Source organism: Channa argus, chromosome 17 (genome assembly GCF_033026475.1).
Source record: "Channa argus isolate prfri chromosome 17, Channa argus male v1.0, whole genome shotgun sequence".
Lineage (NCBI taxonomy): Eukaryota > Metazoa > Chordata > Actinopteri > Anabantiformes > Channidae > Channa > Channa argus.
Window position 1 is genome coordinate 9,944,589 of NC_090213.1, and position 17,607 is coordinate 9,962,195.

The following is a 17,607-nucleotide window of genomic DNA, read 5'->3' on the forward strand; positions in this document are numbered from 1 at the left end:
AGTGTGTTTCATTCTGTGTGTGAAGCCCTGTGTATGTGTTCTGCTGGTTATTCAAGTTGAATGGCGTGAGTCCCTTTTCCAGCTTAGATTCTAATCACGGGAATGAGCTCTTGAGGTTCGAGCACCCTCTAACTTCACAGACATATTAATGTGTGTTCAAACAGAAACACACACATGCATCACCATCATTCTGCAGAATTTCTAGATGATAGATCAACATCATAGATTTGTACATGAATGTGTGTATGAATGTGTGATAAAATTTGTGCATGAGGATGTAGCACTTGCGGAGAAGATGCAGACGATTTTTATCTCAAAAACAATCTTAACTGAATTTTCTTTTTTTTTAAATAAACGAAACAAAAAACTTTATCACAAAAGCATGTTTTCAGAAGTGTTCAAGTATGTGCACCCGTAGAGTAAGGACATGCCAGTATGCTGCTTGAAAAGAAGGAAAGCAAGTTTGGGGATTTTCAAAGGGAAATTCTTTGAGAAAAGGGTGGTGGAGGTATTTACGGAACAACAGTGAGAATGCTTATGGGAGAATGGTTAAAACCTTTGAGAATTTTCAGTGAAGATGAAGTGAAGGAGCAGTTTAATTCTGTTGTAGGTTGCATCCCCTGCTGATGCGTGTGCATCATGTGGGCCACTGCTCCCACACTTCACCCTCATCTAACCTCACCTCTTATAAAAGAGGTTTTAGAAATAGAAGGTGTTGGACTAAAGACTCTCAAAAGCTGCATTTCTCTGCTCTCTCTGCTTTCAACTGATCAATAGAGGGACAGATGAATTGAAATACATAAAGTGCGGGTGAGCAGGGGAAGGTGGAAATGGGTAGATTTATTTTCCTCTCAAAGTTTTTTTTTTTTTTAATGTGGAACAAACACATTATCCCCACACCTCCTCACTTTCTCTTTTGTGCTTTGTACTCACACTTATTTAAGAGAAGAAGCCATTATTTTTCCCAGCTCCAAAACAACACTGATGCGCATAGTGTCAGGAGTGTGTAGCGCACTAATGAGGTGAGGAAGATGAGGGTTTGATGAAGGCTAATGGGTTTAGCAGCAGAGAGGAAAAAACACCCACCAGGGCACATTTAGAACGTAATTATAGTTCTTGTGCTTTCACTCATTTTTACATCAGTGTCATTTCTGAAATATTTCTATTCTTCTTTTCTGCAAAACAGCAGATGCACACAATGTAGCTCAGAAGATAAAGGAGCACAATCCCCAACAAAATGGAAATTTAAGAGCCAATCACAAAAGAAAACTACAACTAGTATTTGTAGCATACATGTTTAACAATAACAGCTTTATACTTATTAGTATGAAGCACAGCATAGCACCAGTTAGCATAGTGTACACTTAGTATTTATTCAAATCTATTTTTTTGCAATGCAAAACAAATTGTTAATTTCCATGCTTTAAATGTATAACCAAGCACTTAAAAGAACATTGGGGTCTGAGGCATGATATAAATTATTTATAATATTATAATATTTATTTCAGTCTAAACAGGGCCAATAATTGAGGCTAACCCGATCCAAATTGTCTAGATTGTTACAGGTGGTTTTGTGAAGGATAATAAACTTGAACAGGTTTCGTGCACAATGGTTTTTTTTTTGACTGGAAGACACTTGGAAACTTGTCAAAGCATGTGTCATTACTACAGCCAGCTTAATTTTCTAAAAATAATTTTAGCTTACAGCTTTGGTCTCTGCAGGGAAATAACTTTTCCCCTTTTGTTGGGGGTCTCCTGCATCATAAATGTGATAACATTCACTTAAGTGTTTTAGTGTTGTAAAAAACGTCATTCCCTCAAATCTGAGTTAATTATTGGCTGTTTTTTAAAGGCCAGAATCATCCAGTCGCCCTTTATACACAACAATGTGTCCATCAAATCCTGCGTTTAAAGAAAAAGCAACTGTGAAATTGCGTGTAAAAATAGTAGCATTGTACTTTATACAGTAGATATCACTACAGTAGAACAGCCCTCTCAGCTGTATCTCCTCCTAAAAGATGGTGCTCCTCATTGTATTGTCAGCCTGAGAAAAAACTCTCATTTCTTCTCCTTTTTAATGCCTTCAGTTGGAGTGTTTGATTGTCTTTCCTCTCTTTTATGTTGGATTTATTTTTTCTTTGCGGCAGCTGATTTCACCCAAGCTTCTTTGTCTATTACTTCCCTCCATCTGGTCGTTTGTGAGGGGACATAGTCTCTCTCTCTCTCTCTTTTTTTTTTCTCTGTCTCTGTTGTCCACATCCTATAGGACAGTAGAAGGTGTATGAACTTGAAAAACATGCATAGTGTAAATGTGTAACACAGTTTGTCAATTACATGAATGTTTGACTTTTGGCTTTTATTTTAAACCCTGTAGACACAGATTTGGACTTGCTGCCAACGGAGCAGTGATATCATTAATTAGTCTGTGTGAGTAAGAAAGAGAGAGATAAAATGTGTATTTATCTGTTTGTGTGTATGTGGCTTCAGTGCTTACTTTACTTGTCCTGGATTGCTTTTATGTAAAAGGGAATCCTTAATTAGGAAGTCGGTGTTGCCCGTGTTCTGTGACTTCCAGCAAAAGTACAATGTTGTCATTGATGCCTTGGGATGTCACAGAGTAACAAGACTCCCTGCTTTCTTTTTTGTTCGTTTATCTTTGACTTTCCAGTCTTTTCCCATTGCTGTCCCTTTTTCTTTCATATTTTGCCCTTTATTCCTGCCCCTGTCCCTCTAATTTTTACTAGAGCTTTTCTTTTTAAACCTCTTTTCATCATACCCTCCCCTCTCTCTGTTCTCCTCCTTTCATCATTTTTAGTTGTAGTCTAATCATGCTTTTCCTTTGGGCCCAGTCAACCTTCAGATTAAACACTAAGCACAGAGGTAAACATTGAATATTTTTTTGAAGCCCTGAATAATAAATGATACACCCAGTCAATGAAGACTTTGGACTTTGCTGTGATCTGTCGCCATATGTGCAGGTTGCATGAAGTTTAAGGTTTTATCGTTTTCCAGGGGATCCTGACAGAGAGAAAGAGGAGATTTAGGTCAAGAGACAGGGAACTGAGGTCCAATGAGGCTGTCAGTCTGTCAGGATCAGCGAGGGAAAGGAGGCTTATCAGAGAAAACTGCTGCAGTTTTATAAAGGATGTAAGGGAGGAGAGCCACTGGGATTGCAACTGGTCTGAAAACTGAACTTTCATTTCTCTGCTCACTGTTAATTATTTACATGCAGCACATTGCTATCAAATTAATTTAGCCCTTTTCTGACATATCATATCTTAACTGCAGTTTACCATGTCTGTCTGCTTACTATTTTTATCCTTTTCACATTTGAATGATCAGAATCATTACTTCATGTCTCTCCCTCATTACTTTTGATTGCACTGCATGCCACCTATGGTACAGCTTATTTTATTAATCCTCAGACTTTTTATCGTTGTTGATGAATTTGTATTTGTGTTGGTGTGGTTCTTTTCCTTTTGCCTTTTTTCTTTTATTAATTTTTTAAGCAGAGAGCAGCTGTAACAAAGCAAAGCAATCCCCCTGGGATTAATACTGTCCTTTGAATTTTGAATTTCACCAGGGGGGGCACACAAGATGTTGCCCCTGCCCTTTTTTCAATCCACTCTTATCTTCTTTTTCTCTCTTATTTGTGATTTTCTTGTGTCTCTTTACTCAATTTCCCCGTCTGTATTTATCACTGTTTCGCAGTGAGCTCAGTCTAAGCAGATGATAGTGCTGTTCAGCTTGAGAGGAGCTGCTTGCTTTGTGATTTGTTAGCTAGGCATCAGGCCTGGAGACTATTGTTGTAGGTAAAGACTGCAAAGGTCTCCCTGCCATGTCCTTTGCTCACCCTTTCCAAGCACAATGCTCATACTCACAATGCAGTGCAGTTAATAACTCTCTCATTCATCACCTACCTTGATGCCCTCTTTTGCTTTCACCTCTTTCTTCATTGTATACCTTCGTATTCCATCACCAAACTGTGTGAGCATCCAGTCCTTTCACTGCACTTCTTTGTCCCACTATTTCAGGTGTTTTTTTTTTTTACTTAAGCCAGCACCAACCCCCTGTAGTTTCCATTTTCACATGTAATGACCCTGTTCCTGCTGGCGCCTGGGTTCTTCCTGCCAACCATGATGTCCTGCTGCAGTTTCTCTTTGCTAGGAACCTGCCTAATTGGTCACTCAGTTTGTGTGAGGTCCTCATCCCCCAGCCCCAGCAGACAGCACTGTCACCTATTTTCAACTTTTTCTTGAGGACCGAAGCCTTTCTTCATCATCCCTGTCTCCCTCGTCACAGCATACCTATGGTTTAGACGTGTGTGTGTGTGTTGGTGTATTGCTGCATGTTGCAGCAGTGGCAATGTGAAATTACACTTTCTGTCTTAGCTCGCTTTCTTTCCTGTGTCATTGTTATGTAACTCAGCCTTCACATTAAACAGTGAAACTGATAAATAACAAGGCATGCAAGCCTATGAATTTGCAGAGAAACTAGAAAAGTTACATTTGTGTAAAAAAGAAAGTAATGACTGAACAAAGAATAAGTGGAAGAAAAACATAAAAGGCGAAGAAGAGCTACTGTTTATAGGAGATAAAAAAAACAGCGAATGCTTCTTCTTCTTTGATTGAGGGTATAGAAAGTTTGCTCACTGATTAGAGAGTTTATTTTGTACCTCTTTTTATCAGTGCTTTTTATTTTACCAAAATACACAAAGGTTGAAAGTGACGCAAATCCCATTCTAGGAAGGAAAGGCTGCTTTAAACTTTAAGCTTTAAATTGTATGAGGAGCTTTGACCACTTAATGACAAAACCCTTTTTCTCCTCAGTGAACTATGTTGAAGGCTTTTGGTTGGTTATATTGTTCCCTTTATGCAAGAAGATGTAAAAGCCTCATAGCTATCCACTCACCTCAGTACTTGGTCACAAAATAATATAATTACTGTCATTTCTGAGAAAGAAAGCTCTTCCTATTTTTAACCTGTCATATGATACATGTGGTGATAATGGCATTCTGAATATTTTCTGAATACTTATTGATTGTCTCCTGTTGTGCAATTTAAGGGTGTCTTGTAAAATTTTAGACATTTCAGTTTGGTGGCTTACTCTCCAGCATTTATTAGATTAACATACTCATTATTGCCATGGATCACTTGCTTAGTTATGATCTTGCTCTGATATAATTGTGTAAAGTTTGTGTGCATTTTTTTAACGGTGCCAAGTTTATCTGCCTGGGCCTGAGGTGAGGTGTGGCCAGAAGTACAGCACAGTTTTTAGCTTGTGAAGGCCAGTTTTATGTTCGAAAGCAGATGCAACTTTTGAATCAAATAAAATATATCTCAGGGAAAAAACAATTAGTTTTGAGACTTTACGTTTCTATCTTCTTTTACAGTAAATAAAAGGAACTGACTTTTATCTGATGCATTCGTTACCTATTTAGGAGTATAGAAATACTGGAATTTCATCCAACCATCCATCATCTGTATTAGCTCTACCTGTTAAGGGGTGTGGGGGGGCTGAAGCCTATCCCAGCCATCATTGAGCAAGAGGCGGGGTACACCCTGGACAGCTCGTCCTCTTACCTCAGGGCCAACATAGGGAGATATACAGTACACAGACAGAAAACCATTCACACTCACATTCACATCTACAGGTAATTTAGACTCACCAATTACCTAACAAGTATGTGCTTGGACTGTGGGAGAAAAGCAGTGTACCCTGGGAATTCCCACGCAAGAACTGGGAGAACATGCAAACTCCACACAGAGTTGAGATGCAAACCCAAAACCTTGCTGTGATGCAGCAGCGTTAAATCACTCCACCGCTGTGCTGTGCTTATCATTCATATGTGCCATTATTGTATTTGCAACTTGATTCTTATGTAGTTTTACTCCAATAGAATGTATCTTTTACTGAAAAAAAGTATCTGGTTAAATTGTTATTTGTTTACAACCTGATGAATATCTGAGCATTTGAATTTCTTGTCCTGTTAATCCTGCTAAGATCTGGCAACAATACTGCAATAGATCTATTGCAGTATTGTTTTCAGATCTCAACAACTCATTTTATGAAAACAGTCCATTCGTAAAGCTGTAAAGCTATCACTAACATCTAAGTGTAGAATTCACAAAAGTTTTATATTATAGGCTGCATGTGTTTTTACAAAAAAAGGCAAAGTAGAGTCACCAGTAGAAAGAAAGCCATGTGTGGTGTCACCATCCCATTAAATGTTTTCAACCACAGTCTATTTCAAGCTGTCAAAATGGCCCTGGAAATGACAGTCACTTTAGCAATGGAAAGGACTTTTAAATAACAGACTGCCATCTTTTTGTGCATGGTGGTTGTCATCTTTTTGTCTGGACGGCTCAGATATTGTTTCACAATGAAAGTTATGGCTGGGCTGCGGAAGGTCTTGCCATCCCCTTTTCGAAACCCCGAGATAACACATATTGTAAAGAGATAGCGACACACGCGCACACAAATACACACATACACATACAGATAGACAACCAGGTGCCCTTCTCCCTCCCTCTATATCTTTCCCTTAGTCTGCCAGGCTCCTTCTCTTCTCTGCTCCCTCCATCTCCTCACAACCCCCTTATTCCATTTATCAGATAGCAGAGACTGACACATCTGTGTTCCACCAGGGATGGTTGAGCTTACAGCATGGCAAACTAACAATAGCTGAAGATCTCATATATCATGGCAGCCACCTCAATTCTTTACTTTAAATTAGTAGCTGAGAAACTGTTCTCTTTGTAACCTATTGTTTGTCTTAACAAGTGCATTTATTACCTATAGCGTACATGCTTTTGAATGCGCTCTCATATATATTGCTTTAGTTTGGTATGATGACATTGACATTGTGCCAACTATGCACTAAATGGGTAATTTTTAGCTCTGACCAAATGAAAGATGGTCATTTTGGTCAAAACATACTTAATACTGAAGGACTCTTGAATTCACAGAGAGGCAGACACATATACAACTAGACAATTAAAGCAACAAAGATACTGTATGTCAAGTAAGAGTAACAAAGCTGCCACTAGACTTATTAATTTGTCGCTAGCTGTAATCAAAATTATGTCCATTTTGTAGAACCAACAGGCTGTTATGAACCATAGTTTCCCTAAGGCTAAACAGGTGAATTGAACTGATTAGTATGGACATGATGTGTGGACTTCTTGGTAACTCTTCATTCTTTTCCACAGGGACGATGAGCATGCCTTGATCCTGCAGTACTGTCAGACACTGGTAGGGGAGGGCTCCCCCTGCAGTCAGCCCCAGAGTCCTGCCCAGATCCTACAAGCTGTGGAGAGGGAGGAGCGAGGGGAGCTGGAGCGGATCATCGCTCGTCTGGAGGAGGAACAGAGGTACTGCAGGACTTTACTCATTACCCAAGATCCAAAATACAAGAAAGATATTATGTTTGGACAAGCTATGGAAGATGGGCAAACTTGCTAAAAGTTGACATGATTAGATAAAGATCAATAAAAAAGTGAATAATAGCGGAGTACTGGAATGCATGTTTTAAAAAAAGTGAAATAAAAAAAAAATAATTACATTGATTACATTTTCACACTGTCACACTCCAGTGCACAAAACATAAACATACAGACACTTTCACACCCCCAACATGTCTCACATGCCAAGTCTTCCATTAGGAAACAGAGATGGCTTAGAGACAGAGTCACAATACTATCTATTGTTGTAACAATGTTTTTGCACAGCCAGTAGCTGGACTGGAGTGACTTAACACTGATTACATACATACACAGACGCTCTGGGAGAGTGAGAAGGGAAGAGAGGACTTTACTGCCAGGCTCATGAATAGCAACTTAAATAAAGCACTGCAGCTTATGGTTCTGCAATGAGAGAGGTGGGGTGAGGAGGGAATGAGGCGAGAGATTTAGTAGGGGTTCCTTTGTGTTTGACTATTCACTTAAAAATAGGATTTTACAGAGAAAGCTGAGGTAAACCTGAGTGATGTACCTTTGTGGGGTACCCTACTGTGAGGGTTCAAGGAAAAGTTATTGAAGGTTCTGTTTTGGAGTGTTTCTGTGATTGTAATAAAAAACATGCAGCAATATATCATAAATACCGCAGATATATGTAATACTAACAACAATACAAGTCAGCTCCCTGTAACATCAAACATTTATATGGTATATGAATGCGTTCTATGCATACACATTATTAGACACGTGTACTTTTCTAATACTTATTTCCCAGGACCCTCCAGAGGGAGTATGAGCAGCTGAAGGAGCAGCATGGCCAGCGAGGGGCCCATGCTTTAAGCCAGTGGGAGTCTGAGGGCCCTGCTGCCCATCCTGATGAGGCTGATCTTCTAGCTGAGGCCAAGCTGCTACGACAACACAAGGGTCGGCTGGAGGCCCGCATGCACATCCTGGAGGAACACAACAAACAGCTGGAGTCCCAGCTCCACCGGCTCCGACAGCTACTGCACCAGGTAACATTACATTTGTGCTGTTTTTATCCCAAGAAGCCGCAGTAAGACAGAGATAGATATTCAAAAATTCATGTTTTCAAAATAGTCATAGTGGAGAAAAAAACAACTCTGTGTGGTTTGTTGTTGTTGTTGTGGGCTTTTCTCTGACAAGTGGACTGGTTCAAATAATAGATTTAAACTGCAGCTGTGAAGAGACCATTTGCAGAAAGAATGGTTGTAGGGTGAGGACTTAAACCCTGAAGCACTTCAGCGTACATGAAATGACTTGATATAAAGACCAGTTAGCAGCTTCTCAGCTTTGAAAGGAGGGTTTAACATGTGAGCTTTAAAGTAAGAAAAGACTAGCATTCTTTAATTAAAATTACTTTGATGAAATACTCTGACAATCATACAAAAATGTGTCTAATTACACCAATAATAATAGGATATCGACCATCATTGCTAATTCACAAACCATGAACCAACAAAATAATCTTTGGTGATTTAGTTATGTGTATTGTTAAACATAAGTGAACCTAATCATTTTAGATGAACTCTTCCCGCAGCCTTTTAGGATTGCACTCAAATACATACATGGTTTAAAGTTTATTTGTCTCATAATTTATAGTTTTGGTTCATTAGTCTTGTTGACGAGCAACGGCGCAGTAATCACAGTTCATCAACTCACTCAGACACTCACCAGCTGGCAGGGCTGCTTCAGTGCAGCTCGTAAAATGAAAAAACTAATTTAAGGAGGGAAATGCTGATACAGAATGCTTCCAGTAGAATAGCAGAATTCTTTCAAAGTCACCGTAATAAACCACTGACGCACCATGAGTATGTACTTGCCCACCTAATAGCCCCCCCAGGTATAAAGGCAAATGTGATAACACATTCAGTCTTTATACTGGTTGTGCCTGTGACAACAGAAAGTGCTCATCACCACTTAGATTAGACCCTAATCGCACCATTGCCATTCCATCCAGGAATCCAGGATCTTTCTCTATCACCTCTGTCAATAACTTCAAAATTTGTTTATTACAACTTAATTGCTCACTGGAGTTGTATTGTTTGTGGCAGAGAAATGCACAACCCTCAAGCCAAACAACCAGCAATCCTGACAAATCAGACTGAGCAAACACAGGGGCAGGTATTGGCTCTCGGATAGCTGTGGAGCTGAAAGCACAATAATAACTCACAACCAATATGGCCAGAGTAAGGCAGTGATATGACTCTGCAGATTTTTCATGGCTGAAGCTTACCATTTTGACAGGAATGAAATGTTATTTGTGCAGCCAGCCTTCACCATATTGAAGATTGCTTTCCATTTTTAGATAGCAGATGTATAGATGTTAACATACAGATTTATATATACATTAGATCCGGTTTTTGTTTGCAATATGATTACTGTTTTGAAAGTTTAAATTTTATACTATTTAGTAATACCAGGACTTGGTATTAAATACATATCACAGAGTAAAATATCTGAATTTAGTAAGTAAGATCAAATAGATGGAAGGAAGTGCTGTTCTGTTTTATTGTGCTCTACATTCCATCACGTTCGTTATTGAGCTGTGTACAGTAAACTGTCCTGTTTCTTCTCCTGTGTTTTAGCACTGAATATAAAGTCCTGCTTTTCTGTGCACATTAAGTTTAGCATGAGACGTGGACAATTTTCTACACAATGTTGTCCCATTGTTAAGGAAAGTGACTTTGATGCTGATCCTGAGAGACAAAGAAATGCAAACATACTGGCATGCACACCTGCATCCACAAAACATTGCAGTGCTAAATAAGAACTGCTGTTGCTTGACATTTCAGCCCCTAGAGTCCCGAAGATATGTCAACGTGTCTTTCCATCAACTGCAGCGTAACTGCCAAGCTGCAGAATAATAAACCCAGCCAGCTTCATGGCACACATTTAATTCACTTTCCTGAAGGCTGACCAAAACCCTGACCTTAGCTATTCTAAGACGAGCCTCAAGACACTGGCTGTGCTCTGGAGACGTTTCCAAGATGTTAGCCTTTACGAGCACCGGGGGCACAGAGAGATGAAGGAGAAGAGGAGGAAAATGGGAGATGTGGGAGGGGAAGGAGGCATTGATTTGTTTTCTTGCAGTTGAAAAGCTAAAGGGAATGTGGTATTCTGCCATAAATGTCACTGGATATCAAATGCTCTCTTCAGAGCAATGAAGCGTGTTTTTAACCATTGATTAACTGTCCATAGCTCTTCAGTTACAAAAGCCCTAATGTCTCATTAATTGATTAAGATGTGTCTTATTATGGTTTTTGTTTTTATGAATAACTGGGCATTTTTCTTTTATTGTTTTGTCTTTTTGTGCATTTGACAAAAACCTTTTCACCTGTGATTTTTCTTCTCTGCTGTGACTTGAATGTGAGGTATTTATTTTTGGCGCCCGTTTATCTCCATAAACGAAAAAAACATGGGATTGCACATTATCAGTTTTTTGAAATCTTCCCTTTTCCCGAAACTGTCTTACCAGTGATATTCAAACCATGCAGGGGCTTGTTACTGCAGGCAACATCAGTTTGAGCACAGTAGCTGATATCTGAGTGAGACGGAGCAGGGACAGGGTAGTGCAGTCCACAACAATTTAAACTGAATCTACAGCCTGTCACAGATGAGACGCAGTCAAAGTATGGCGAATAGCAATATTATCATTGTTTTGATTATGGTAGTTAATCTGTATTCACAGTCACGGTGGTGGCAACCTAAATGTCAGATACATTGGCCTTCGGTGTGATGGATATTCAAATGAGACGCTCACCCTACAGGTGTCAGGACAGGACCACGTGCATAGAAAGACAAAACAAATACACATCTTCTGCCTCTAAGCAGACATGGAATGCTGGAATTTAAATTCTGTCCTTTTGCTGGGTTTCATTAATTTTAATAGCTTGTGCTAACAAGTGAAGAATCGGCTACAACACAAACAATCAATGAAAATATCTGGTCTTTGAGTGTGATTCATATTGTAGCATGTTGAACCTAATTTAGGACATTGGCAGAGACATGTTGGTGAGAATTGTTTTTGTACACATGACAATAGCTTCATTGTGCCTCCCTCTGGTATTCCCTCGTCTCCGCATGCTGCTGTGAGCCACGACTCATTTTGAAGTTGTCAAGCAGATGCCAAGCAGAATAATTATGTTGTAATGACAGACTTTTGTCCTCCCCCTCCCCCCTATGTCTTCCTCTCTCTAACAGCCGGAGATGGACTCAAGAGTAAATGGAGTGTCCTCTCCCACTGGGCAAGATCGAGGGCCATTTACCGAAAACTCAGGTGAGACACTCAAAAATACTGGTGTAATCCCACACAAACACACATATTACTATTGATCTTGGTATATTAAGATCTGTGTTCCAAATCCAATCATTGTCCAAGCTACATTTCACAGTTTTTAAGCTCACAGCACACTAACAGGATTTCTATGCAAATGGAAACCTGTTGATATTGTCGTGTGGTGACATATTTAAGTGGTTCTTTGGTAACTGAAATTCAGCCCCTGTGTGCGTGTGTGTGTGCATTCAGATGAGCTGTTGGACTCCCACAACAGCAACTCTGACCTGGCAGATGTAATGGAGCAGATTAACAACTCCTTCCCCGCATGCAGTCGTAAGTTTCCAACTCCTTTTCCTCTTACTCCCTCCCACCGTGTCTCCCCAGCCTCAGTGGGCAGATTTGTGTTTTGCCTTGAGCTTCAGCGGCTATTGGTTTAATTTTGTATTTCTTTTAGTTACAAAAGCGTCATTTACATTGATTTGTCAGAAAAATGTTAAACATCATATAAAACTGAAATCTTTTTGTCATTTAACTAAAATGTCAAATGCCTCAGGTTTACCTATTCTGATGTAAGTAATACAGTGGAGTCTGTAGACGTATTTGTTTTTTGGATTTAATACATCACCTTAGTGAGCAGATTTCTAGTGTATAAATCTTTTATCCACGCATGACACTTTCTCATTACTTTCTAGTAAAATAAAAATGTCCTTTTTTGTCTATTAAAGTCATTTCACTGATTTTCTTTTTTCTTTTTCATTCATTTTATTTAGGAACTTCTAGCAACAATTTACAAGTCTGACATTGCAACACAAATAGAAATACATTTACATTTAGTCAGATGCTTTTATCCAAACCAACTTAAGAGTGAGGTACAGGGAAAGCAAAACTCGATTAGCAAAAGAAAAAAAAGCTGCTTTACATTACGGACACAAACGTAAACTACAGTTTCACATGGTCTCGCCTTTTGATTGTCACCTTCAATTCTTCTAATTTTGTCAAGCTGTCGGTCTACTTCCACTTTCAGTCTCACACATTCCTACGCCTCATCTGTCTCCTCTTCGTCAGCCTCACCCCTCATATTGCCATTTGGCTTTGTTTCTGGGTGATGTATATATGTGTGTTTGCGTTTGTTCATTACAGCTTTTAAGTGTCACATACAAATGATTGCAGCTCAAGCAGTTTTGCATTTATCTTTGGTCATGAATTCAAAATGTGTTGTGCTGTATTACAGTGGAGAGAGGTAAATACAGTATCCTTTTAATAGAAAGCTGTAATCATTTTGTCTGACAGCGCCAGTTTCTCTGCATTGTGACATTGTGGTTTGGATTCTGATGTAATGCTTTTTGAAACATATATTTTAAAGTCACCCTTTGGGGTTTTGTTACAATGTGTTATTTGATATTATCAGGAAAAACCTTCGACCTCTATCTCATTACTCTTTATAGCACACTCTGAAAGAAAATCTACCTATGGGGATGATAATAAAATTAAAAATACATTTGAAAATAAATCTTCAAATAGCAAGTTATAGCTCACTGACTTTAAATTGCTTCATATGTTTAGAGTTAAATTCCTTAGAGGGCTTTAGTTAAAAATCCATTCTAATCTGGCAGACGCTCCAGCAAGCGTTATTAGTATTTGGATACTGCACAGCTCCGAGGCACTGGGAGCAAGCGGCACAGAGCTGAGTGTGCATGAACATGTGGGAGGCACCCAGAGGCTGACGTGTAGAATTATATAAACAGAGATGAACAGAGGAGTTCAAATGTTAAACTACGCCACTGTCTCTTTGTTTTGTCTCCCACAGCCTCAAGCCACTCCTCAAGACCACAGGTAAGAAGAGGATGTTTTGTAATGGAAATCAGTCTGTATTTGCAGCTTTTATGAAAGCTCTGTTGTTGTTTTTGTTTTATGTACGGTCGTGCGTGGGTTTGGGGTCTGTATTATACCCGATTATAAATGTGAGACAAGTTAGGGAAGAGCAACATGTTAGAGGTAATTACAGCTGCTGCCACAAAAGTCGTCCTCTGTGTAGCCCTCACCTGCCTCATCCCTCCACATTTGGTGGCCTGTGAGAAAGAGCCGGCTAATGGATCTCTGGAGAGTGCCATTAACCGCTTCTCTCATTCCCTCAGTCTGAGGCCAATGAACATTTTGGGACAGAGGTGTTGTGAAAGCAGCTGCCACCGACCTCTTCCCGCTGTAATTATTTAGCCCGCACTGGTGGCTCTCCCCTCACTCCATTCTTCCTTTCTCTCAGTGTCTTTTTTTAACAGCCCATCTCTTCACACACCGCCGATGCCTTTCCACGCCGGTTAAGCTACCTATTTGCTATAAATCCATTCGTGGTGGCAGTTACACATATTCTCTTGGGTGCCCATTGCACTTTGGCTTAAAGCTTGCATTTTACACCTCTAAATTTAATTTGTCAGCTCAAGTGTAACGTTTCATTTTCTGGTATTAAGTCATCCTTTTTACTCCTTGATGCACTGTTCAGTGCACTTTCTGAGGAAAGGCATTCAAGTAAGTTTGATTGCCTAATTCAGTTTCTCAGAAGACCGGCTCTACTTTGTACCATCTCTCCTGCATCATCCACACCCACCTCCTTGCCTCCACTCTGAGCTCCTAATGGACTGTAACTGACTTGAGCGACTGGAGTCCATTTACCGGCTTTCCAATCCGATTGCTTTGATTGAACCTCTGATGTTTTTACACAATGATGTCATGATGAAGAGAAACGAGGCGGGTTCACCACACTCAGCGATTCTGGCTACTTTTATTTTCTGATCAATCACTGATCATTTCATGTTTGTTTTCTGTGTTTTGCAGGTGATGTGAAGCTAGTCCCCACGTAGGATAGCGTGTTTGTCAGTGACTGAGCACTAGGTGTTGGAAGTGACAGGACCATTCCCAAACAAAGGAGCAACCCGACTCCAAATCCCAAAGACGCACAGGACCAGACAACTTAACTACTTTTACCATCTTGTCTTGTACTATGCAAACTGTACATTTTATGATGTGTAGATTGTACCTGAACAGAGTTCATTTGTGAGAGATTTGTTGAGACATGCAGATGAGTATATATGGACGTGGGGTTTGGTATAGTAAAATATACTTTTGTTTTTGTTCATTTTTGTTCTCACTGGGAATTAAACTGTTACATTTTTTGTCATGCCACAACATTGTACCATCCAGCCCCCATATGCTATTATCAATAAAAATAGCCATATATTTTATTCCAAGTTTGGGAGCTTGAACGGTTGCTAAGTAATAACACTCAGCAGCTAAAAGGATCATTTTTAAGCTTTACACTGTCACTTCTCAAAGCGTCTGATTTGTTTTGATGATCGGTATTGTAGCATGCTTGATGTCAAGTTCCCCTTTAAAGCATTGATATGCCGGCAGACTTTGTGTCAACTTGATTTATTAATGTCAACCTTTTCCCTTCTGTGCCTATACAGTTTGTCATTCCACGAGTGGAAGACAATGATAAGAGTTATTGAATTAAAGTGGGATTGTGTATAAAGAGAGAAGTTTTAGATAAATAGAGATTTAATCTAAAGTTGATATGAATCTGGGTTGGTAAGAGGCCCACTTATGTAGAATAGTTTTTTTTTTTTAAAAGATGTATGTTCAGAAATCAGAGGAAAGCCATGATTGCCTTGCTACCTCAGACTCATAGACACCAATTTGTTTTTGTGCTTCGTAAATTTGTTTAAAACCGTTGTGATCATTTACAGAACAAGAACAACCTGGTTCAGCATCCTAAGCTTTAGCTTACTGTATTGGTGTACACTGCAACAAGGAGATACCAAGTTTAAAAAAGTTACTATTACTGTACCACAATGGGTCTGTGGCCTGCTGAAGCTTGCCCCCCATTATGATGAGTATAAATATGTTGTTGGTTTTTCCACTGGCCTTCTACCACTGGTTTCTCACTGCGTTGTGTTGTCGTGCTATATGCTATCCTGTAAAACTTGTGAGACTGAACAACACTACTATAACCTCCTCTGAGTGTAGACTGGTGATGATGTTGGTGATAATTACGATCATGATGACCCGTACCATGACAGAACTGTGTCACTTCTTCTGAGGTTTGTACAATAGTTTGACCACACTACGTGTAATATGGCTACATTGTTTTATTCTAAATAAAATTTTTATAACAAGTTTGCACCCCCCTTCCTGTTACTTTGTGCTTACTGTCTCCTCTGTTTATTGAATTGTTTGGACTGTTGTGGTCGATCAATGACGTAAATATGTAAAGGCAATACAGATGATGCACATATTATTCACCCATACCTGGCTTCATTACTGCCAGCTCCTCAGTGTCCTCCCACCACGACCATTATTTACCTAAGATAGTGATCATGCAGGAAGAGCTTGTGTTTGCAATGACAACTGAAACTGAAAAGTCCAAATGAACGTTAATTAAAGTTAATTGGCCTTTTTGCCTTTTACTCCATTTAAAACACATTACTTCCTTGTGGCTGCATGCATAAATTGTGCTTAAAGTTCTTGTGTGATGTTTGATTATAGACATTTACCTTGCTTGGCTGTGCTGTTCCTGTTGGTGGTGTAAATTAAATTTGACCACACAAGTGATTGTGTTGAGTAAAATTGGCTCATTTAACCTGTCAGATTAAATTGTGTCCCAACAGGAAATTGTCTGGACTCTTAGGATTGCAATTATTGGACCACACCAAAGTCAAATTGCTTGTTTCCTAACTTTAACTACTTGTTCCTAACCTTTCAGTACTTTCTTTCTTTATTACAAAATGTTAAAAAGCCATAGTTCAACAACACTGAGAAAGAAAATGTACAGTATCCTTTTTTTTTTTTTTTTTGTAGACACTTGGGAAGAGATTACTTTGCTGTGTAGGATTAGTTTCTTCTTAAATGCAATGTGTATGATCTGTGTCCAGCCAAAACCTTTACATTATTGCAACAGTAACAAAGTTGTAGTGCAGCCTAATTGGATCTTGGGCTACTTTTTCTGGCTCCTTTTGTACAGTGTGCCCTCTGCTCCTTGAAGTGCCTTAATTAGTCTGTAATACACTTTAGGAATCAGTTTGTTTTTGAGTAACAAACAAACTGGGACACACACAGGGGAGAGTAAATACTTAGTCCTTAGTGGATCCCATTACGAAGAAATTAATATGCTGGTGCTGCTATTAATATTAATGTGACAAATACAGTAGACTATGTGTGAAGGCGGATTTGGTTTAATTACTGTAACTCCTATCTGGTCATATGAAACGAATGAGGTATCAGCAATCTTTCCAAAGTATTTTAATCCTGCTCAGAAGCAACTCTTTGTGACTGTCAAGCTCCAGTAAGATGCAATTTGCTTGGTAGAATGAGCAAAGATTGGCCTTTTGCAGCACAAATAAAACATAACTCATATACTGCATGTTGGAATAATAATAAAATAAACATGTAAGTGAAATTCTCTGACTCTGCATGGGTAAGGTACTGATGTTTGCTTGTGTGGCAGATTAAACCTTAGGGAACTGAATGACATCCCTCTGCCAGACGTGTCCTTGATTTTAATCAGACAGGAAGAGTAAAGGCCTACTGTCATAGCAGCCTCCTGTGGCTGTGATGGTCCTTACGCAGAAAAGTGGTGAATGATTAAAAAAAAAATAAGGGTTAGTCAGACTGTTTTGCCAAAGGGGAAATGTGACATTTAGGACAGTTGACAGCACACAGGTCCGAGGTCCGTTTAGTAGGCTGTATCTGTTTCAGAGCTTTTTCTTCATCTCCTCATCTTCTTCAGAAGATGGAGCCAAGAAGTTGTTATGTGCAGACCACTTCTGGAAAAGTTAATGCAGAAATGCAATTCGGGATCCT

The 17,607-nt window shown here is 39.3% G+C and overlaps 1 protein-coding gene across 11 annotated transcripts in view; it reads left to right on the forward strand.

Annotated features, from left to right (window-relative positions):
• The window catches only part of utrn (utrophin), a 157,850-nt gene extending 141,927 nt beyond the window's left edge, over nt 1-15,923 (forward strand). For 10 of the 11 annotated variants that reach the window (XM_067482977.1, XM_067482976.1, XM_067482979.1 and 7 more), the window contains 6 exons: nt 7,212-7,373; nt 8,233-8,470; nt 11,679-11,754; nt 12,004-12,087; nt 13,562-13,587; nt 14,584-15,923. In XM_067482977.1, coding sequence (XP_067339078.1) covers nt 7,212-7,373; nt 8,233-8,470; nt 11,679-11,754; nt 12,004-12,087; nt 13,562-13,587; nt 14,584-14,592 — 595 coding nt within the window. In that variant the 3' untranslated portion in view covers nt 14,593-15,923. The remainder of the gene's footprint in view (nt 1-7,211; nt 7,374-8,232; nt 8,471-11,678; nt 11,755-12,003; nt 12,088-13,561; nt 13,588-14,583) is intronic. The other variant, XM_067482978.1, reaches the window with a different exon arrangement.
• Nucleotides 15,924-17,607: the final 1,684 nt, after the last annotated feature.